Source organism: Pristiophorus japonicus, chromosome 16 (genome assembly GCF_044704955.1).
Source record: "Pristiophorus japonicus isolate sPriJap1 chromosome 16, sPriJap1.hap1, whole genome shotgun sequence".
Classification (NCBI taxonomy): domain Eukaryota; kingdom Metazoa; phylum Chordata; class Chondrichthyes; family Pristiophoridae; genus Pristiophorus; species Pristiophorus japonicus.
The window spans coordinates 70840184-70866386 of NC_091992.1; the positions used below are offsets into that span (position 1 = coordinate 70840184).

The following is a 26203-nucleotide window of genomic DNA, read 5'->3' on the forward strand; positions in this document are numbered from 1 at the left end:
AGTCACTGAATTCGATTGGCAAGATGATGCCTTCCTTCAGCAGGCAGTCCAATTCGTCCTGTATCTTTTCCCGGATCACGTACGACACCGCTCTGGCCTTGTGGTGTACTGGCCTGGCATCCGGGTTTATGTGAATCACTACCTTGGTCCCTAAGAAAGTGCCAATGCCGGGTTGAAATAGTGAGTCAAATTTGTCCAGGACCTGTGAGCATGATATTCGCTCCACAGAAGAAATTGCATTGACATTGCCCCATTTCCAGTTCATGACAGCAAGCCAACTCCTCCCCAGCAGTGCGGAACCGTCCCCCAGGACAATCCAGAGTGGCAACCTGTTCTCCGAATCTTTGTGGGTCACGACTACCGTGGCGCTGCCTAGCACCGGAATGATCTCCTTTGTATATGTCCGTAGCTGTCTGTCAATCGGCAATAATTTTGGCCTCCTGGCCTTGGACGCCCACAACTTGTCGAACTATTTGATACTCATCAGGGACTGGCTGGCCCCCGAGTCTAGCTCCATTGATACTGGGATGCCATTGAGGAGCACTTTCATCATTATCAGTGGCGTCCTGGTGTATGAATCGTATATGTGCTCCACATGAACTCACTGAACTTCAGCTTCCAGCGATTTCCCCCAGTGTCCATTTGGCCTTGTCGGGCTTACATCGGGCCCGTCCTCCTCGTACATCAACCTTGCTGCAGGATTCCTGCACATACGTGCCAAGTGACCGCTGACATGGCAATTTCTGCAGGTATATTGCTGATACCTTCAAGCTCTGGCTGTGTGTTTGCCCCCACACCTCCAACATGAGCCGTTGTTGGAAACAAAAGGTCCATTACCAGTCGATCGTCTCTGACTGTCTCTGTAACTGTCCTTAAACGCACCAATGACAGGTATTGATGGCACCATTACTGGCCGCATTGTCCCTTGCGATGGCATGAATTGCTGTTCAGCTAGCTATTGTCTCTGTTGAATTCCCCCTTTGGGTTCGACTACATGCTCGGGCTGTCCGATTGCCCCTGTCTGCCTGGGGAACTGTGTGCCGCGTTAACAATGTTGACTCCCTGTCCATTTGCTGCATTTAAACCAAGATTTTTGTCAAACATCATTCTGGTCTCTTCCTCCCCTGAGATAAAAGTCTGGGTCATCAAAGTCGGCGTTTGCAGGGTCAAGTCATTGGTCTCAATCAGTTTCCTGAAAACCCCAGCGTGCCCGATACCCTCAATAAAAAAGTCTCGCAGCATCTCCGCTCTGCATGCATCTAGGAACTTACATAGGCTCGCCAGTCGCTGGACGTCTGCCACGAAGTCTGTAACGCTTTGCCCTTCTCGCCGCCGGTGCGTGTAAAACCGATGTCTCGCCATGTGCATGCTGCTCGCCAGTTTAAGGTGTTCCCCGATCAACTTACTGAGCTCTTCAAAAGTCTTGTCCACTGGCTTCTCTGGCGCTTGAAGGTCCTTCATCAGGGAGTACATCCTGGATCCACAAACCGTCAGGAGATGAGCCCTGCGTTTGTCGGCCGAATCCTGTCCCAGCCATTCCTTCATGACGAAACTTGGCTGTAGTCTCTCAATAAAATCATCCCAATCATCACCAATACAGTACCTCTCTTCTGTGCTGCTAATGGCCATGCTCGCGTGGTTTAAATCCCAGTTTCTCGTCGCCAATAATATGTCCTTACTATACAGTATAAATGCACACGAGGCCCATACTTGAGAGAAGGTCATTCTGTGACCAGTAACCTTTATTAACCAGCACTGAAGTGGAGAAGATGGGTGGAGCTTCCCCTTTTAAACCTGAAAGTCCAGGTTAGAAGTGTCTCCCACAAGTTCACCACCTAGTGGTCAATGTTCCCACGGTGTACATCTTTGGTCAGTTTATACATGGATTACAATGACAGTAGAATACATGACATACACTGTCCCATCAAACACTCCCAGGGCAGGTACAGCACGGATTAGATACAGAGTAAAGCTCTCTCTACACTGTCCCATCAAACATTCCCAGGGCAGGTACAGCACGGGTTAGATACAGAGTAAAGCTCCCTCTACACTGTCCCATCAAACACTCCCAGGGCAGATTCAGCATGGGTTGGATACAGAGTAAAGCTCCCACTACACTATCCCATCAAACACTTGCAGGGCAGGTACAGCATGAGTTAGATACAGAGTAAAGCTCCCTCTACACTGTCCCATCAAACACTCCCAGGGCAGGTACAGCACGGGGTTAGATACAGAGTAAAGCTCCCTTTACACTGTCTCATCAAACACTCCCAGGGCAGATTCAGCATGGGTTGGATACAGAGTAAAGCTCCCACTACACTATCCCATCAAACACTTGCAGGGCAGGTACAGCATGAGTTAGATACAGAGTAAAGCTCCCTCTACACTGTCCCATCAAACACTCCCAGGGCAGGTACAGCACGGGTTGGATCCAGAGTAAAGCTCCCTCTACACTGTCCCATCAAACACACCCAGGGCAGGTACAGCACGGGTTGGATCCGGAGTAAAGCTCCCTCTACACTGTCCCATCAAACACTCCCAGGGCAGGTACAGAACGGGGTTAGATACAGAGTAAACAGCCAACTCAGACACAGCATGTGTTAAATGTAGCGTGCAGCTCCTCTGACACTGCCCAGTGAAGTACATCAGCTCAGGGACAGCAATGGGATGAATACAGAACAAAAATCCCAGTGTAGGAAAGTTTCAAGCACTCTCAGGTGAGGTACGGGCTAGTTTTACACATGAGTTAATATCCATTTAACTCATCACATCAAAGGCCGAGCTTTATGGCATCTGCCGACTAACCTGTTTGAAGAATCTCATAATAGCTGGTTAGACTCCCACCTTGGGAAAATCCTGGACTGACAGGAATCTTAGTAATGTTCCTTAGTAAAGTTTATAATCAATGCTGAAGCTTCTTGTTTTATCCTGTCTCTAACACAGGGGGTCTTGGCCCCACCAGTGCTGCTCTGTGACCCCAGCGACCTTTCTCCAGTCCCAGTTAGTGTGGCGATGATTCCACTTCTCTCTCTCTCCACCTTCCTGAGATACTGCTCACTCCAAGAGGCTTTTGATATAAAAATGATTGATAAGTGATCAATAGGACAATTTGGTGACTATAATCACATTTAATTTGTATGTAGTTGTAATTAATTGTATTCAGTTGTATTCAATGTGTTAATATGAAATAGTTATTTTCTCGCCTTGGCCCTATGTACAGTGACTAAAGTCACTCACTGCGTCAGCTGCTAACTCCAGCTCTGCCCACAGTAACCTCACTGATGCTGTAACCAAGGGCGCAAACCTGTCTCCAGGTGACATCACAGAGGAGCCATGAGCCAATCACACAACAGCCAGTATTGATGTCACAAAGCAGCCCAAGCCCCTCCCACTCGAGGGGTAAATAGTCACATGGCAGGGCTCTGGTGCATCGAATCATAGAATGGCTATAGCATAGAAGGCTATTTGATCACAGTGACCCTGAGATTCCTGGTAGAGATCACACAGTGACCCAGCGGATTGGAAAACAGCAAATGTAACGCCCCTATTCAAGAAAGGAGGGAGAGAGGAAACTATAGACCAGTTAGCCTAACATCTGTCATTGGGAAAATGCTGGAGTCCATTATTAAAGAAGCAGTAGCAGGACATTTAGAAAATCATAATACAGTCAAGCAGAGTCAGCATGGTTTTATGAAAGGGAAATCATGTTTGACAAATTTGCTGGAGTTCTTTGAGGATGTAACAAGCAGGGTGGATAAAGGGGAACCAGCAGATGTGGTGTATTTGGATTTCAGAAGGCATTCGATAAAATGCCACATAAGAGCTCACAGGCAGGGAGTCGGGAGGCGGAGCGGCAGCGTGGTGAGGCCTACAAAAGCCCAGCGTTGGTCGGAGAGGCCCAGCAGGGAGTTGGGAGGCGGAGCGGCACTTCGGAAAGGCCAGCTTGTGCAGCTGCAGCAGGGAGAGAAGGCAAAAAAGAAGTAGAAAGAAATTGAAAGGTGATGTCACAGCCAAGGAGGTAAGTGATTGGCTGGTGATTGGTGAGTAGTTTTTCTTTTCTATATCAGTAAGTAACATTTAGCATTGTTGTTGCCAAATTAAGTTAATCTAGGAGTTAAGTCATGGCAGGAGAGCTCGGACACGTGTTATGCTCCTCCTTTACCATGTGGGAAGTTAGTGACGCTTCCGGTGTCCCTGACGACTACATGTGCGGGAAGTGTATCCGCCTGCAGCTCCTGACAGACCGTATTGTGGCACTGGAGCTGCAGGTGGATTCACTCTGGAGCATCCACGATGCTGAGAATGAGGTGAATAGCATGTTTAGCGAGTTGGTCTTACCGCAGGAAAAGGGTACACAGCCAGATAGGGAATGGAAGACCAACAGGAAGAGCAGTGCAAGGAAGGTAGTGCAGGGGTCCCCTGCGGTCATCCCCCTGCAAAACAGATAACACCGCTTTGGGTACTGTTGAGGAAGATGACTCATCAGGGGAGGGCAGCAGCAGCCAAGTCCATGGCACCGTGGGTGGCTCTGCTGCACAGGAGGGCAGGAAAAAGAGTGGGAAAGCGATAGTGATAGGGGATTCAACTGTAAGGGGAATAGATAGACGTTTCTGCGGCCGCAACCGTGACTCCAGGATGGAATGTTGCCTCCCTGGTGCAAGGGTCAAGGATGTCTCGGAGCAGGTGCAGGACATTCTAAAAAGGGAGGGTGAATAGCCAGTTGTCATGGTGCATATAGGTACCAATGATATAGGTAAAAAAACGGTATGAGGTCCTACGAGACGAATTTAGTGAGCTAGGAGTTAAATTAAAAAGTAGGACCTCAAAAGTAGTAATCTCAGGATTGCTACCAGTGCCACGTGCTAGTCAGAGTAGGAATCGCAGGATAGCTCAGATGAATATGTGGCTTGAGCAGTGGTGCAGTAGGGAGGGATTTAAATTCCTGGGATATTGGAACCGGTTCTGGGGGAGGTGGGACCAGTACAAACCGGACGGTCTGCACCTGGGCAGGACCGGAACCAATGTCCTAGGGGGAGTGTTTGCTAGTGCTGTTTGGGCGGAGTTAAGCTAATATGGCAGGGGGATGGGAACCTATGCCGGGAGACAGAGGGGAATAAAATGGAGACAGAAGCAAAAGATAGAAAGGAGAATAGTAAAAGTGGAGGGCAGAGAAACCCAAGGCAAAAAACAAAAAGGGCCACTATACAGCAGAATTCTAAAGGGTCAAAGTGTGTTAAAAAGACAAGCCTGAAGGCTCTGTGCCTCAATGCGAGGAATATTCGGAATAAGGTGGACGAATTAACTGTGCAGATAGCAGTTAACGGATACGATGTGATTGGCATCACGGAGACATGGCTCCAGGGTGACCAAGGCTGGGAACTCAACATCCAGGGGTATTCAGCATTTAGGAAGGATAGACAGAAAGGAAAAGGAGACAGGGTGGTGTTGCTGGTTAAAGAGGAAATTAATGCAATAGTAAGGAAGGACATTAGTTTGGATGCTGTGGAATCGGTATGGGTGGAGCTACGGAATACCAAAGGGCAGAAAACGCTAGTGGGAGTTGTGTACAGGCCACCAAATAGTAGCAATGAGGTTGGGGACAGCATCAAACAAGAAATAAGGGCTGTGTGCAATAAAGGTACAGCAGTAATCATGGGCGACTTTAATCTACATATTGATTGGGCTAACCTAACTGCTGGCAATGCGGTGGAGGAGGATTTCCTGGAGTGTATTAGGTATGGTTTTCTAGACCAATATGTCGAGGAACCAACCAGAGAGCTGGCCATCCTACACTGGGTGATGTGTAATGAGAAGGGACTAATTAGTAATCTTGTTGTGCGAGGCCCCTTGGGGAAGAGTGACCATAATATGGTAGAATTCTTTATTAAGATGGAGAGTGACAAAGTTAATTCAGAAACTAGGGTCCTGATCTTAAGGAAAGGTAACTTTGATGGTATGAGACGCGAATTGACTAGATTAGACTGGCAAATGATACTTAAAGGGTTGACGGTGGATAGGCAATGGCAAACATTTAAAGATCACATGGACGAACTTCAACAATTGTACATCCCTGTCTGGAGTAAAAATAAAATGGGGAAAGTGACTCAACGGTGGCTAACAAGGGAAATTAAGGATAGTGTTAAATCCAAGGAAGAGGCATATAAATTAGCCAGAAAAAGTAGCAAGCCGGAGGACTGGGAAAAATTTAGAATACAGCAGAGGAGGACAAAGGGTTTAATTAAGAAGGGGAAAATAGAGTACGAGAGGAAGCTTGCCGGAAACATAAAAAATGATTGCAAAAGCTTCTATAGATATGTGAAGAGAAAAAGATTAGTGAAGACAAACGTAAGTCCCTTGCAGTCGGATTCAGGTGAATTTATAATGGGGAACAAAGAAATGGCAGACCAATTGAACAAGTACTTTGGTTCTGTCTTCACAAAGGAAGACACAAATAACCTTCCGGATATACTAGGGGACCGAACATCTCGTGAGAAAGAAGAACTGAAGAATTTCCTTATTAGACAGGAAATTGTGTTAGGGAAATTGATGGGATTGAAGACCAATAAATCCCCAGGGCCTGATAGTCTACATCCCAGAGTACTTAAGGAAGTGGCCCTAGAAATAGTGGATGCATTGGTGATAATTTTCCAACGGTCTATCGACTCTGGATCAGTTCCTATGGACTGGAGGGTTGCTAATGTAATACCACTTTTTAAAAAACAAGGGAGAGAGAAAACGGTTAGCCTGACATCAGTAGTGGGGAACATGTTGGAATCAATCATTAAGGATGATATAGCAGCGCATTTGGAAAGCAGTGATAGGATTGGTCCAAGTCAGCATGGATTTATGAAGGGGAAATCATGCTTGACAAATTTCTGGAATTTTTTGAGGATGTAACTAGTAGAGTGGACAGGGGAGAACCAGTGGATGTGGTGTATTTGGACTTTCAAAAGGCTTTTGACAAGGTACCACACAAGACATTGGTGTGCAAAATCAAAGCACATGGTATTGGGGGTAATGTACTGACGTGGATAGAGAACTGGTTGGCAGACAGGAAGCAGAGAATCGGGATTAACGGGTCCTTTTCAGAATGGCAGGCAGTGACTAGTGGAGTGCCGCAGGGCTCAGTGCTGGGACCCCAGCCCTTTACAATATATATTAATGATTTAGATGATGGAATTGAGTGTAATATCTCCAAGTTTGCAGATGACACTAAACTGGGTGGCGGTGTGAGCTGTGAGGAGGATGCTAAGAGGCTGCAGGGTGATTTGGACAGGTTAGGCGAGTGGGCAAATACATGGCAGATGCAGTATAATGTGGATAAATGTGAGGTTATCAACTTTGGGGGCAAAAACACAAAGGCAGAATATTAGCTGAATGGTGGCAGATTAGGATAAGGGGACGTGCAGCGAGACCTGGGTGTCATGGTTCATCAGTCATTGAAGGTTGGCATGCAGGTACAGCAGGCTGTGAAGAAGGCAAATTGTATGTTGGCCTTCATAGCAAGGGGATTTGAGTATAGGAGCAGGGAGGTCTTACTGCAGTTGTACAGGGCCTTGGTGAGGCCCCATCTGGAATATTGTGTTCAGTTTTGGTCTCCTAATCTGAGGAAGGACTTTCTTGCTATTGAGGGAGTGCAGCGAAGGTTCACCAGACTGATTCCAGGGATGGCTGGACTGACATATGAGGAGAGACTGGATCAACTGGGCCTTTATACACTGGAGTTTAGAAGGATGAGAGGGGATCGCATAGAAACATATAAGATTCTGACGAGACTAGACAGGTTAGATGCGGGAAGAATGTTCCCGATGTTGGAGAAGTCCAGAACCAGGGGACACAGTCTTAGGATAAGGGGCAGGCCATTTAGGACTGAGTTGAGGAGAAACTTCTTCACTCAGAGAGTTGTTAACCTGTGGAATTCCCTGCCGCAGAGAGTTGTTGATGCCAGTTCACTGGATATATTCAAGAGGGAGTTAGATATGGCCCTTGCGGCTAAAGGGATCAAGAGGTATGGAGAGAACGCAGGAACGGGGTACTGAAGGAATGATCAGCCATGATCTTATTGAATGGTGGTGCAGGCTCGAATGGCCGGATGGCCTACTCCTGCACCTATTTTCTATGTTTCTATGTTTCTATGTAATATATTAGCATGGATAGAGATTTGGCTAACGAACAGAAAACAGAGAGTCAGGATAAATGGGTCATTTTCAGTTGGCAAACTGTAACTAGTGGGGTGCTGCAGGGATCAGTGCTGGGGCCTCAACTATTTACAGTCTATATTAATGACTTGGATGAAGCGACCGAGTGTAATGTAGCCAAATTTGCTGATGATACAAAGATGGGTGGGAAAGCAAGTTGTGAGGAGGATGCAAAGAATCTGCAAAGGGATATAGACAGGCTCAGTGAATGGGCAAAAATTTGGCAGATGGAGTATAATATGGGACAATATGAGGTTATCCACTTTGGTAGGAAAAATAAAAAAGCAAATTATTATTTAAATGGGGAGAGATTACAAAATGCTGTGGTACAGAGGGATCTGGGGGTCTTTGTGCATGAAACACAAAAAGTTAGTATGCAGGTACAGCAAGTAATCAGGAAGGCAAATGGAATGTTGGTCTTTATTGCAAGGGGGATAGAGTATAAAAGCAGAGAAGTCCTGCTACAACTGTACAGGGTATTGGTGAGACTACACCTGGAGTACTGTGTAAAGTTTTGGTCTCCGTATTTAGAAGAATGAGAGGGGATCTGATGGAAACATATAAAATTCTGATGGGATTAGATGCAGGAAGAATGTTCCCGATGTTGGGGAGGTCCAGAACCAGGTGTCACAGTCTAAGGATAAGGGGTAAGTCATTTAGGACCGAGATGAGGAGAAAATTCTTCACTTAGAGAATTGTGAACCTGTGGAATTGTCTGCCACAGAAAGTTGTTGAGGTCAGTTCGTTAGATATATTCAAAAGGGAGTTAGATGTGGCCCTTACGGCTAAAGAGATCAATGGGTATGGAGAGAAAGCAGGAATGGGGTACTGAAGTTGCATGATCAACCATGATCATATTGAACGGTGGTGCAGGCTCGAAGGGCCGAATGGCCTACTCCTGCACCTATTTTCTATGTTTCTATGTTTAAGGAAGGATATAGTTGCCTTGGAGGCAGTTCAGAGAAGATTCATGAGATTGATTCCTGAGATGAAGGGGTTGTCTTATGAAGAAAGGTTGAGCAGGTTGGGCCTATACTCATTGGAGTTTAGAAGAATGAGAGGTGATCTTATTGAAACTTGTAAGATTTTGAGGGGGCTCGACAGGGTAGATGCAGAGAGGATGTTTCCCCTCATGGGGGAATCTAAGGGCATTCTTTCAGAGTAAGGGGCTGTCCATTTAAAACTGAGATGAGGAGGAATTTCTTCTCTCAGAGGGTTGTAAATCTGTGGAATTATCTGCCTCAGAGAGCTGTGGAGGCTGGGTCATTGAATAAATTTAAGGCGGTGATAGACAGATTTTTGAGCGATAAGGGAGTAAAGGGAGCGGGCGGGGAAGTGGAGCTGAGTCCATGATCAGATCAGCCATGATCTTATTGAATGGCAGAGCAGGCTCGAGGGGCTGAATTTCTGGGAATTATGGGAGCAGGGCGGACTTTAGGACCCGGCGGCAGGGCTGGGAGGCGGCGGTTGCCATGACTTCCCCCCGCCCTGTCGGTGCCCAGGATGCTGTCCTCCCGGACCGTCACCATCGGGGCCCTGTCCCTGGCCCTCGGGCTCTTCTTTGTCTTCATGGGCACCATCAAACTGACACCGCGGCTCAGCAGGGACGCTCACAGCGAGATGGTGAGTGGCAGCGGCCCGGACCGGCACCCGGCCAACCCCAATTCCAGCCCGGGGTCCCGGCACCCGAGCAACCCCAACCCGACCGCCCGGCACAGGCCCAACCCCGGCCCGGCCCGGCACCCGGACAACCCCAACTCCAGCCCGGGGTCCCGGCACCCGAGCAACCCCAACCCGACACCGGGCAATACCGCCCGGCACAGACCCAACCCCGGCACCCGGACAACCCCAGCCCCAACCCGGGGGCCCGGCCCCGCACGGCGCCAGCCTGACAGCGAGATGGTGAACGGCACAGAGCCGGGCCCAGGGCCTCCTCACCCGGTCCCAGTAACCGGCTGATCCTGACACAGGGCCAGCAGCAAGGGAGGTTGGAAACCGCACAATGCCGTTCCCCAGGGCCTCGCAATAAATGCGGTTATTGTCCACCAGGGACTGTTCATTTCAGATAGGCTGCAACACACACTGACAGAAATACACACACACACTGACAGAAATACAGACACACTGACAAAAGTACACACACATACTGACAAAAATACACACACACACTAACAGAAATACAGACACACACTGACAGAAATACAGACACACACTGACAGAAATACAGACTGACAGAAATACAGACACACAGTGAAATACACACACACTGACAGAAACACGCACACTGACAGAAACACACGCACACTGACAGAAACACACACACATTGACAGAAACACACACTGACAGAAATACACACACAATGACAGAAACACGCACACACGCTGACAGAAACACACTGTCAGAAACACGCACACACGCTGACAGAAATACGCACACACGCTGACAGAAATACACACACACTGACAGAAACACGCACACTGACAGAAACACACACACACTGACAGAAATACACACACACTGACAGAAACACACACACACATTGACAGAAACACACACTGACAGAAATACGCACACACATTGACAGAAACACACACTGACAGAAATACGCACACACGCTGACAGAAATACGCACACACGCTGACAGAAATACACACACACTGACATAAATACACACACACTGACAGAAATACAGACACACACTGAAATACATACACACTGACAGAAACACACACACACACTGAAATACATACACACTGACAAACACGCACACTGACAGAAATACAGACACACACTGACAGAAATACAGACACACACTGACAGAAATACACACACACACTGACAGAAACACACACACACTGACAGAATCACACACACTGACAGAAACACACACACACACTGAAATACACACACACTGACAGAAATACACACACACAATGACAGAAACACGCACACACACTGACAGAAACACACACTGTCAGAAACACGCACACACGCTGACAGAAATACCCACACACGCTGACAGAAATACGCACACACGCTGACAGAAATACACACACACTGACAGAAACACGCACACTGACAGAAACACACACACACTGACAAAAATACACACACTGACAGAAACACACACACACATTGACAGAAACACACACTGACAGAAATACACACACAATGACAGAAACACGCACACACTCTGACAGAAACACGCACACATACTGACAGAAACACACACTGTCAGAAACACGCACACACACTGACAGAAATACAGACACACACTGACAGAAACACACACGCATACTAACAGAAACACGCGCACACACACTGACAGAAATACAGACACGCTGACAGAAACACACACACACTCTGACAAAAATACAGACACACACTGACAGAAATACACACACACTGACAGAAATACAGACACACACTGAAATAAACACACACTGACAGAAATACACACACACACTGACAGAAACACACACACACTGACAGAAACACGCACACACTGACAGAAACACGCACACACTGACAGAAACACACACACACTGACAGAAACACACACACACATTGACAGAAACATACACTGACAGAAATACACACACAATGACAGAAACACTCACACACAGACAGAAACACGCACACATACTGACAGAAACACACACTGTCAGAAACACGCACACACGCTAACAGAAATCCGCACACACACTGACAGAAACACACACACACTGACAGAAACACACACACACATTGACAGAAACATACACTGACAGAAATACACACACAATGACCGAAACACGCACACACACTGACAGAAACACGCACAAATACTGACAGAAACACACACTGTCAGAAACACGCACACACGCTGACAGAAATCCGCACACACACTGACAGAAACACACGCACACTGACAGAAACACACACACACTGACAGAAACACACACACACTGACAGAAATACGCGCGCACACACTGACAGAAATACGCACACACACTGACAGAAATACACACACACACTGACAGAAACACACACACACTGACAGAAACACGCACACTGACAGAAACACACACACTGACAGAAATACACACACACTGACAGAAACACACACACTGACAGAAACACACACACTGACAGAAATACGCACGCACACTGACAGAAATACGCGCGCACACACTAACAGAAATACACACACACTGACAGATATACATACACACACTGACAGAAATACACACACACTGACAGAAATACATACACACACTGACAAAAATACACACACACTGACAGAAATACACACGCACTGACAGAAACACACACACACACTGACAGAAACACACACACTGACAGAAATACGCATGCACACTGACAGAAATACGCGCGCACACACTGACAGAAATACAAACACACTGACAGAAATACGCACACACACTGACAGAAATACAGACACACTGACAGAAACACACACACACACTGACAGAAATACACACACACACTGACAGAAACACGCACACTGACAGAAATACACACACTCTGACAGAAACACACACATTGACAGAAATACGCACGCACACTGACAGAAATACGCGCGCACACACTGACAGAAATACATACACACACTGACAGAAATACATACACACACTGACAAAAATACACACACACTGACAGAAACACACACACACTGACAGAAACACACACACTGACAGAAATACGCACGTACACTGACAGAAATACGCGTGCACACACTGACAGAAATACACACACACTGACAGAAATACACACACACACTGACAGAAACACACACACACTGACAGAAACACACACACTGACAGAAATACACACACACACTGACAGAAACACACACACTGACAGAAACACACACACTGACAGAAATACACACACACTGACAGAAACACACACACTGACAGAAACACACACACTGACAGAAATACGCGCGCACACACTAACAGAAATACACACACACTGACAGATATACATACACACACTGACAGAAATACACACACACTGACAGAAATACATACACACACTGACAAAAATACACACACACTGACAGAAACACACACACACTGACAGAAACACACACACTGACAGAAATACGCATGCACACTGACAGAAATACGCGCGCACACACTGACAGAAATACAAACACACTGACAGAAATACGCACACACACTGACAGAAATACAGACACACTGACAGAAACACACACACACACTGACAGAAATACACACACACACTGACAGAAACACGCACACTGACAGAAATACACACACTCTGACAGAAACACACACACTGACAGAAATACGCACGCACACTGACAGAAATACGCGCGCACACACTGACAGAAATACATACACACACTGACAGAAATACATACACACACTGACAAAAATACACACACACTGACAGAAACACACACACACTGACAGAAACACACACACTGACAGAAATACGCACGTACACTGACAGAAATACGCGTGCACACACTGACAGAAATACACACACACTGACAGAAATACACACACACACTGACAGAAACACACACACACTGACAGAAACACACACACTGACAGAAATACACACACACACTGACAGAAACACACACACACACTGACAGAAACACACACACTGACAGAAATACGCACACACACTGACAGAAACACACACACTGACAGAAATACGCACACACACTAACAGAAATACATACACACACTGACAGAAATACACACGCGCTGACAGAAATACACACACACACTGACAGAAACACGCACACTGACAGAAATACACACACTCTGACAGAAACACACACACTGACAGAAATACGCACGCACACTGACAGAAATATGCGCGCACACACTGACAGAAATACATACACACACTGACAGAAATACATACACACACTGACAAAAATACACACACACTGACAGAAACACACACACATTGACAGAAACACACACACTGACAGAAATACGCACGTACACTGACAGAAATACGCGTGCACACACTGACAGAAATACACACACACTGACAGAAATACACACACACACTGACAGAAACACACACACACTGACAGAAACACACACACTGACAGAAATACACACACACACTGACAGAAACACACACACACACTGACAGAAACACACACACTGACAGAAATACGCACACACACTAACAGAAATACACACACACTGACAGAAATACATACACACACTGACAGAAATACACACGCGCTGACAGAAATACACACGCACTGACAGAAACACACACACACACACACTGACAGAAATACGCACGCACACTGACAGAAATACGCGCGCACACACTGACAGAAATACACACACACACTGACAGAAATACACACACACACTGACAGAAATACACACACACACTGACAGAAATACACACACACTGACAGAAACACACACACACTGACAGAAACACGCACACACTGACAGAAACACACACACACTGACAGAAACACACACTGACAGAAATACACACACAATGACAGAAATACGCACACACACCGACAGAAACACACACTGACAGAAATACACACACACTGACAAAAATACACACACACTGACAGAAACACACACACACTGACAGAAACACACACACTGACAGAAATACGCACGTACACTGACAGAAATACGCGTGCACACACTGACAGAAATACACACACACACTGACAGAAACATGCACACATACTGACAGAAACACACACTGACAGAAATACGCACACGCTGACAGAAACACGCACACACACTGACAGAAACACGCACACACACTGACAGAAATACAGACACACACTGACAGTAACACACACACATACTGACAGAAACACGCCACACACTGACAGAAATACAGACACACTGACAGAAATACTCACACACTGACAGAAATACAGACACACACTGACAGAAACACACACACACACACTGACAGAAATACAGACACACACTGACAGAAATACAGACACACACTGACAGAAATACACACACACTGACAGAAACACACACACACTGACAGAAACACACACACACTGACAGAAATACAGACACACAGACAGAAACACACACACACTGACAGAAAGACACTCACATTGGCAGAAACACACACACACACTGACAGAAATACACACACAACTGACAGAAATACACACACACTGATAGAAATACAGACACACACTAACAGAAATACAGACACACACTGACAGAAATACACACACACTGACAGAAATACGCACACACACATACTGACAGAAACATACACACATACTGACAGAAACACACACACACTGACAGAAATACAGACACACACTGACAGAAACACACACACACTGACAGAAACACACACATACTGACAGAAACACACACACATACTGACAGAAACACACACACACTGTCAGAAATACAGACACACAGACAGAAACACACACACACTGACAGAAATACACACACACTGACAGAAATACGCACACACACATACTGACAGAAACACACACACATACTGACAGAAACACACACACACTGACAGAAATACAGACACACACTGACAGAAACACACACACACTGACAGAAACACACACATACTGACAGAAACACACACACACACTGACAGAAACACGCATACTGACAGAAACACGCACACTGACAGAAACACACACACACTGACAGAAATACACACTGACAGAAATACACACACACTGACAGAAATACGCACACACACTGAAAGAAATACACACACACTGACAGAAATACACACACACACTGACAGAAATACACACACACACTGACAGAAATACACACACACTGACAGAAATACACACACAATGACAGAAATACGCACACACACCGACAGAAACACGCACACATACTGACAGAAACACACACACTGACAGAAATACACACACACTGACAGAAACACACACTGACAGAAATACACACACACTGACAGAAACACACACTGACAGAAATACACACACACTGACAGAAACACACACTGACAGAAATACACACACAATGACAGAAATACGCACACACACTGACAGAAACACACACACACTGACAGAAACACACACTGACAGAAATACACACACAATGACAGAAATACGCACACACACTGACAAACACACACTGACAGAAATACACACACACACTGACAGAAACACACACACACTGACAGAAACACACACACACTGACAGAAACACACACACTGACAGAAATACACACACACTGACAGAAATACACACACACACTGACAGAAACACACACACACTGACAGAAACACGCACACTGACAGAAACACGCACACTGACAGAAATACACACTGACAGAAATACACACACACTGACAGAAATACGCACACACACTGAAAGAAATACACACACACTGACAGAAATACACACACACACTGACAGAAATACACACACACTGACAGAAATACACACACAATGACAGAAATACGCACACACACCGACAGAAACACGCACACATACTGACAGAAACACACACACACTGACAGAAATACACACACACTGACAGAAACACACACTGACAGAAATACACACACAATGACAGAAATACGCACACACACTGATAGAAACACGCACACATACTGACAGAAACACACACTGACAGAAATACGCACACGCTGACAGAAACACGCACACACACTGACAGAAACACGCACACACACTGACAGAAATACAGACACACACTGACAGTAACACACACACATACTGACAGAAACACACACACACACTGACAGAAATACAGACACACACTAACAGAAATACTCACACACTGACAGAAATACAGACACACACTGACAGAAACACACACACACTCACTGACAGAAATACAGACACACACTAACAGAAATACAGACACACACTGACAGAAATATAGACACACACTGACAGAAATACACACACACTGATAGAAATACAGACACACACTAACAGAAATACAGACACACACTGACAGAAATACGCACACACACATACTGACAGAAATACGCACAAACACATACTGACAGAAACACACACACACTGACAGAAATAAAGACACACAGACAGAAACACACACACTGACAGAAATACACACACTGACGGAAATACAGACACACACTGACAGAAATACACACGCTGACAGAAATACGCACACACACATACTGACAAATACGCACACACATATACTGACAGAAACACACGCGCACTGACAGAAATACAGACACACACTGACAGAAACACACACATACTGACAGAAACACACACACACACTGACAGAAATACAGACACACAGACAGAAACACACACACACTGACAGAAAGACACTCACATTGGCAGAAACACACACACACACTGACAGAAATACACACACAACTGACAGAAATACACACACACTGATAGAAATACAGACACACACTAACAGAAATACAGACACACACTGACAGAAATACACACACTCTGACAGAAATACGCACACACACATACTGACAGAAACACACACACACTGACAGAAATACAGACACACACTGACAGAAACACACACACACTGACAGAAACACACACATACTGACAGAAACACAACACATACTGACAGAAACACACACACACTGACAGAAATACAGACACACAGACAGAAACACACACACTGACAGAAATACACACACTGACAGAAATACAGACACACACTGACAGAAATACACACGCTGACAGAAATACGCACACACACATACTGACAGAAATACGCACACACATATACTGACAGAAACACACACACACTGACAGAAATACAGACACACACTGACAGAAACACACACATACTGACAGAAACACACACACACTGACAGAAATACAGACACACAGACAGAAACACACACACACTGACAGAAAGACACTCACATTGGCAGAAACACACACACACACTGACAGAAATACACACAAAACTGACAGAAATACACACACACACTGATAGAAATACAGACACACACTAACAGAAATACAGACACACACTGACAGAAATACACACGCTGACAGAAATACGCACACACATATACTGACAGAAACACACACACACTGACAGAAATACACACACACACTGACAGAAACACACACATACTGACAGAAACACACACACACTGACAGAAATACAGACACACAGACAGAAACACACACACACTGACAGAAAGACACTCACATTGGCAGAAACACACACACACACTGACAGAAATACACACACAACTGACAGAAATACACACACACTGATAGAAATACAGACACACACTAACAGAAATACAGACACACACTGACAGAAATACACACACACTGACAGGAATACGCACACACACATACTGACAGAAACACACACACATACTGACAGAAACACAACACATACTGACAGATACAGACACACACTGACAGAAACACACACACACTGACAGAAATACAGACACACACTGACAGAAACACACACACACTGACAGAAACACACACATACTGACAGAAACACAACACATACTGACAGAAACACACACTCACTGACAGAAATACAGACACACAGACAGAAACACACACACACACTGACAGAAAGACACTCACACTGACAGAAACACACACACACTGACAGAAATACACACACTGACAGAAATACAGAATTGTAAAGAAGGGAAAGATAAAGCCGGGGAGGGGAGGGAATTGAGCTTGAGTGTGCGGTGGTGAGAATGATCTGGTCAATGCAAGGCCCGTGGACTGGAAGCTGAGGGTGAGGTGCCCTGTGGCTGTTGAGGGGGAGCAGAGTCTCAGAAAGTGGATGATCAGAGCAGGTCCACTAGAAGCAGAGAAAGGGACCGGGTCCTGACAGGAAGTCGAGGAGGAAGGAGAATAATCCAGGTGGTCGTGGGAATAGTGAGTTTGTTAACCGATGGCAGTGGGCTTGAGTCCAGTGGGGAAGGAGGAGACCGAGATGGGCCACAGAAAGTGCAGGATGGATTCCAGATCTCTCCGGATTGGACTGGGGGGATTCCAGACCCCACAGGATTGGGCCAGGGGGATTCCAGATCCCACAGGATCGGACAGGGGGGATTCTAGATAACTCCGGATCGGACCGGGGGGATTCCAGATCTCTCTGGATCGGACCGGGGGGATTCTAGATCTCTCCAGATCGGACCGGGGTGATTCCAGCTCTCTCCGGATCGGACCAGGACTATTCCAGATCTCTCCGGATCGGACCGGGGGGATTCTAGATCTCTCAGGATCGGACCGGGGGGATTCCAGACCCCACAGGATAACTAAATATAAGGATTTGCTCAGTTGGTGACCTGTCCTTCGTTTTTTGATCCTCTGTGTAACCGGTGAAAGCCAGTCCTCTGGGACTGAGTCAGCCCTTGAACAACGTCTGGTTATCCTGATTGAGATTAAGGTGCTTTTGCTGCACTCAATCCATTGTTACATCTCTGAACCCCTTGCGGGCAGTAGGAGAGAGCGGTGAAGCCATTACAGGAGACCCCGTTGCTGCTTTGTAAGAACACAGAATTTTGTCTGACCCGGGAGTGACCCAGGAGTGACCCGGTGCTTGGACAGAACACAACTAAAAGCTGGCCATCAGAATACGGGCTTACTCCCTCGGGCTTGCAAATATCGGCGGTATGGGTTCCCTTGCCCCTGCCCCGCCGTGAAGTCCAGCCCCAGCAGCATGGTGTAAGAGGGGTGCCCCTCTCCCGCTCACAGTGGGGAGGCTTGTCTCTCTGGGCAGGATCTACACACAGCAACTTTCCCAGCCTGCCAGTGAGAGCTCGCTCATTTAGCTTTCCGGGCGATTCGGAGCAAAAGAAGCCGAGGGAGACGAGAAGAATGTTTTTACACAGCGAGTTGTGTTGATCGGGAACGCGCTGCCTGAAAGGGCGGTGGGAGCAGATTCAATAGTAACTTTCAAACAGGAATTGGATAAATACGTGAAGAGGAAAGAGCTGCAGGGCTGTGGGGAAGGATAGTGGAGTGCGACTGATTGGACAATTCTCGCAAGAGCTGGCACAGGCACGATGGGCTCAATGACCTCTGTGTGTGCTGTATCAGGTGGCAGATGAAATTAAACACAGAAAAGTGTGAAGTGATGCATTTTGGTAGAAAGAATGATAAATAAATGGTACAATCCTAAAGGGGGTGCACAAACAGAGACACCTGGGAGTATGTGTGCACAGATCGTTGAAGGTGGCAGGGCAGGTTGAGAAAGCGGTTAAAAGGGCTTACAGGATAAGGACTTCATAAATAGCGGTATAGAGTACAAAAGCAAGGAAGTTATGATGAACCTGTATAAAACACTGATTCGGGCCCAACTGGAGTATTGGGTCCAATTCTGGCACCGCACTTTAGGAAGGATGTGAAGGCCTTAGAGAGGGTGCAGAGGGGATTTACGAGAATGGTTCCAGGGATGAGGGATTTCGGTTACGTGGGTAGATTGGAGAAGCTGGGATTGTTCTCCTTGAAGCAGAGAAGGTTGAGAGGAGATTTGATCGAGGTGTTCAATGTCATGAGGGGTCTGGACAGAGTAGATAGAGAGAAACTGTTCCCATTGGCAGAAGGGTCGCGAACCAGAGGACACAGATTTAAGGCGATTGGCAGAAAAACCAAAGGCGACATGAGGAAAAACTTTTTTTACGCAGCGAGTGGTTAGGATCTGGAATGCGCTGCCTGAGAGGGTTGGGGAGGCAGACTCAATCGTGGCTTTCAAAAGGGAATTGGATAAGTGTCTGCAGGAAAATCATTTGCAGGGCTACGGGGAAAGGGTGGGGGAGGGGGACTAGCTGAGAGTGGGCACGGGCTCGAGGGGCCGAATGGCCTTCCGTGCTGTAACCGTTCTATGAAAGCTCCTTTTAAGCTGCACTGGGCTCTGTTTTTGAACAACTAATGCCATCAGTTTTGAATCATTTTAATTGCAGAAAAGAGCGTATAAGGAATATGCCAAGGCCCTGCCAGTATTAAAGAAGATGGGCATCACATCAATCGTGCTGCGGAAAGTGATCGGGACGCTGGAGGTGGCGTGTGGCATTGTGATGACGCTGGTCCCCGGGAGGCCCAAGGATGTGGCCAACTTCACACTGCTGCTGGTCATGCTGGCCGTCCTCTTCTTCCACCAGCTGGTGGGTGACCCGCTCAAACGCTACGCCCACGCGCTGGTCTTCGGGATCCTGCTGACCTGCCGGCTGCTCATCATCAGGCAGGCGGACGACAAGGACAAAGAGACGTCAGCGGGAGTGACAGCGAGGGAGGGGAAGGCCGGGGGCGATAGGAAGACCGAGGCTGAACCAGGGAAAGGAAAGCTGAAAACCTCCTAACTCGGCTCATGCACACGGGGGTGGAGCTCGGGGAACCTCAGCAGCCAACCCGCGCCCAGAGTCTAAAGGACCTTTGTATCACAAGCTGGAATTTGATGGAAGTGAATGACTTACAGTCCATGAACATGTGTTGACAGGGAGTCTGAGTGCTGACACGAATACTTCCACAAGACTGACAGCAATTGCTCACAATCCCCATCAATACTCATCAGAATAAAACCAGTCCTCCTCTCCCCAGTCTGCACCACTCCGGGTTCGACACCCATCATAAACACACCAGTCACGGCTGGGAAAGGAACTCCGATGGTCCCAGAGGGAGGGAGGGGGAGCCTCACTGCGTGAAGAGAGAGTCTCTCCAGTGGCAGGGCTCCCAGACGTGAGATGTGCTCTGTGAGAATCTTTCCCACACGTGACAGTTAATGGGTCCGCGCTGTCCCCATCCTCGATCCTTTCAACTAAAGAGACAGGCTGCCCTTTCCAACAGCTCCTTCTCTTAGGCCGAGAGCTTTCCTGGCTGGAGCCATTGCAGGACATCGAGACTCACCAGAATCGACAGCAAGACTTACCTCCGCTCCCTGAAACCACCAACACCGAGTGTGGCAGCAGTGAAGGAGGGAGGGGCGTGCACCCTACAGGCAGAGGAACCGATTTCTACACAAGGGCATCCGGGCAGCGGCTGGTGCCTGGGACTGCTTACACTGGAGAGGGGAAGACTTGGGCACAGATTCAATGATTCCTGTTACCTCCCCCCTTCCCCCCGCCCCTTTACCCTCCTCGGAGAAGGGACGGGACATTAGGAGAGAGGAATGGCTGTGGGGGTGAAGCAAGGCAGTGGGGATGGGGAGGGGAGGGCCAGTGGGTGGAGGGGGGGTGGAAGTGGGGAGGGTTGGGAGTGGGGGTGGAGGTGGGGAGGGGAGGCAGTGGAGAATGGGGGAGGGGAGAGTGGCAGAGGGGGGGGAAGGGGAGGGTTGGGAGTGGGGGAAGGGGGGTTGGGAGTGGGGGAAGGGGGGAGGGGAAGGGGGCAGTGGGGGAGGGGAGTGGTGGGGGAGGGGAGGGCGTGGGCTGTGACCACTAGTGAAGGGCTCCTATTTAGCTGCGAGCCACTGGGAGGACTTGTTGACCATTAGACCTGCAGGGGACGGGCTGCTGTGGACAGCACGACGTGAGGAGGAGCTGTTGGCCGAAGCCCTGAGAGTAAGTAGAGAGGGAGCAGAGTGGGCCCAGTGTACCCGAGCAATGGTTACCCAGGTTACACACCGTGTGGTGTGAGCGACTCTGTCAAACATTAGTTTGTGAGTCGATGCATGGTTTAATGGTATTTTTCACAGGTTTTGTTAATTACTCTTCAGTTAGAACCACAGTTTCTGGCAAATTAATAAAAATGTTGAAAAATAAACCACAGTAACACTTTCGCAAGCAAACTCTCTCCTGTCTCACTCTTTGCTGTTACTCTGTGGCTTAACATTTAACAAAAAGGTCCCCTCCTCCCTGAAGGTGCTGGCTCTCACTGGACTACAAGGTAGATACAGGTAGTCCTCCTGTCCCTTACCTGTGACCATTCTCATGTGTGAACGCAGACAGTGAGTGTCGGTCGCAATCGAGGATTGAGAGTAGACCATTCAGCCCCTTGAGTCTGTCCCACCATTCAATTAGATCTTGGCTGATCTATATTTTAATTCCATCTATTCATGTTGGTTCTGCAACCCTTTATTTGCCTAACACAAATCTATCAATCTTAGTTTTGGAATTTTTAATTGACCCCCACCCCGGCCTTAACAGCCCTTTGTGGGAGAGAGTTCCAGATTGCCACTGCTCTTTGTGTGAAGAATCGCTTCTTGACATCACCCCTGAACGGCCTGGCTCTACGTTTAAGGTTATGCCCCCTTGTTCTGGACTCACTACTAGAGGAAATACTGCTCTCCAGCTACTTTATTAACTCCTTTAATCATCGTAAAAACCTCAATTAGATCACTCCTTAATGCAATTTTCGAATTTAGTGGGTTTGGCGGGGGGTGGGGGGAAGAGATGGGAGGAGCGGGTGAGATGGTGGGGGGAGCGGGTGAGATGTTGGGGGGGGTGGGAGTGGGTGAGATGGAGGGGAGGGTGGGGGGAACGGGTGTGATGGAGGGAAGGGTGGGGGGAGCGGGTGAGATGGAGGAGAGGGTGGGGGGAGCGGGTGTGATGGAGGGGAGGGTGGGGGGAGTGGGTGTGGTGGGGGGAGCGGGTGAGATGGAGGGGAGGGTGGGGGGAGCGGGTGAGATGTTGGGAGTGGGTGAGATGGAGTGGAGGGTGGGGGGAGCGGGTGAGATGGAGGGGGAGTGGGTGAGATGTTGGGGAGGGTGGGGGGAGTGGGTGTGGTGGGGGGAGCGGGTGAGATGGAGGGGAGGGTGGGGGGAGCGGGTGAGATGTTGGGAGTGTGGGAGTGGGTGAGATGGAGTGGAGGGTGGGGGGAGCGGGTGAGATGGAGGGGGAGTGGGTGAGATGTTGGGGAGGGTGGGGGGAGTGGGTGAGATGGGGGGGTGGGGGAAGCGGGTGAGATGGAGGGGAGGGTGGGGGGAGTGGGTGAGATGGGGGGAGTGGGTGAGATGTTGGGGGGGTGGGAACGGGTGAGATGGGGGGGGGAGGGTGTTACAACTTACAAAATACACTCGATACAACTGAGTTAGGGGGAATAACTTGGGGGTTTAATCAAATACTGCCAGACAAGATGGATGCCATCAGAACTAAAAAAAACATGCTTTAGAGAGTATCGCCAATAGAGGGTGCTATGACAAAAACTCTCAACTCCAGGTTACAACAACTCCCCTTTTAGACCAATAATACCAGAACTTCCAAAACTTCAATAGGGTTGAACTTAAACAACATATTTGGGAAAATCCGGTACTTAGATTTTTTTATGAACATAGTCATACACATGATGTTGTTCTGGCAAAATGTCTATTTTTGTCCCACTAAGTATTGGTGAAAACAACAATAATGCATTTAAATGTCCAATATTTGCACATTATTGTGCAGAGAGTGTTTATAGGGAATTTGTAATTATACTGAAGTGTCAATACAAAACTGTGCTTACGAGTCACAGATCTGGGGAACCATAGCGATCGGTTTGGTGTGAACGCACGTTGATCTGCGAGGTCCAGTTTCTGGTTTATTGTTCGGTGGGTTAGTCTGCTCGATGGGCTTTGGGTACTGTTCTTCCATCGATAGTTGTTGTACAAGGTCTGGAGCAATATCTACTTGTACTGTCGGTTGTTCGCCAAGCACCTCCTCCCTCTGGTAACGACGTGGGGAAAACTGGATCCATAATGATGGGGAGGAACCATGTCGGTGATGGATATGATCGACATGACGTCTCCACACACGTCCATTCACAAGCTGGACGTTGTACATGAGAAGGCCAATTAACGCTGTGACATGAGCTGCTGGCCATCTCGGTCCATGCGTGAGGTTTTGCACATAGACGGTGCTATTGACCCTGAACGAGCGAGGTTTGGAATGTTTATCATCATTCTCCTGTGTGAGCTGCTGTTTATTAACGCCACGTTGGATATCTGGACGGACTAAGTCAAGTACCGTCCGTGGTTAGCGATTCATCAACATTTGAGCAGGTGACAATCCTGTCGTTGAATGCGGTGTGATGTCATCAAGAATCGCGATAACTTTGTTGCAACTGCGCCTCCATTCCAGCTTTGAATGACTGAAGCGTTCTTTCAGCCAAACCATTGGATGGTGGGTGGTATGTCGCTGATCGGACGGGTTTAATGCCATTCATTCTCATGGACTCCTCGAACGCTGCACGAGTAAAATTGCGGCCACTATCAGTGACAACGATCTCTGGCAATCCCTGTGTTGCGGGAATCTGACGAAGCTTTTCCACTGTAGCTTGTGATGTTGCGTTGTGCATAGTGTGAATATCGAGCTGTTTGTTATGTGCATCCACGATAACTAGAAACATTCGGCCCATAAATGGACCTGCGAAGGCCATGTGACCATGGCCAGGAGTGAAGTGGTGTGACTGGAGTGAGGTTTGACAAGCAGCACTTTGCTTAACTTTGTTCTCCAGATCCTTGTCCATACTGGGCCACCATACGTAGCTACGACCCAATGACTTCATACCCAAGTTCTCGGGTGTGATTTGTGCAATTCCTCAACGATACGCCGTTTGCCTTGTGGGAGATAACAACTCGTGACCCCCACATGATACAACCATCTTCAACGCTCCATTCATATTTCTGACAGATGTACGGCTTCATTGCCGTCTCCTCATATTCCTGTGGCCAACCAGTCATTAGGAATGGCCGCACTTGTGGCTCTCACCCCGTCCACTGACAAACTTTATCGGGGCTGCCCGGAGTTGACTGCAGGTGATGATATAATCAGCTGCAATCGGTACATGGGCGAGTGTCTGGGCGAATGGCAATCTGCCCAATGCAACTGTGCAGATTTGTCGATAGTGTAAGAGCCCATCGCTGGACCCCATGGGGGTTATTGCTCGCTCCACACTGAACAAGCTGAGCAATGGCTTGTGGTCGGTAGAAATCTCAAATTTCCTGCCATACACATACTGGTGAAACTTTTTCACTTCAAATATCACCGCTAACCCTTCTTTGTCCAACTGCGAATAATTGCGCTGTGGCGGTGGTGGCGATT

The 26203-nt window shown here is 47.5% G+C and overlaps 1 protein-coding gene across 1 annotated transcript; it reads left to right on the forward strand.

Moving 5' to 3' along the window:
* Nucleotides 1–9658: 9658 nt before the first annotated feature.
* LOC139227069 (novel acetylcholine receptor chaperone-like) lies at nt 9659–22397 on the forward strand. Its single transcript, XM_070858143.1, has 2 exons — nt 9659–9821; nt 21158–22397. The coding sequence occupies exons 1-2, from the start codon at nt 9702–9704 to the stop codon at nt 21551–21553; spliced, it is 516 nt and encodes a 171-aa protein (XP_070714244.1). The 5' UTR covers nt 9659–9701; the 3' UTR covers nt 21554–22397.
* The last annotated feature ends 3806 nt before the right edge of the window (nt 22398–26203 follow it).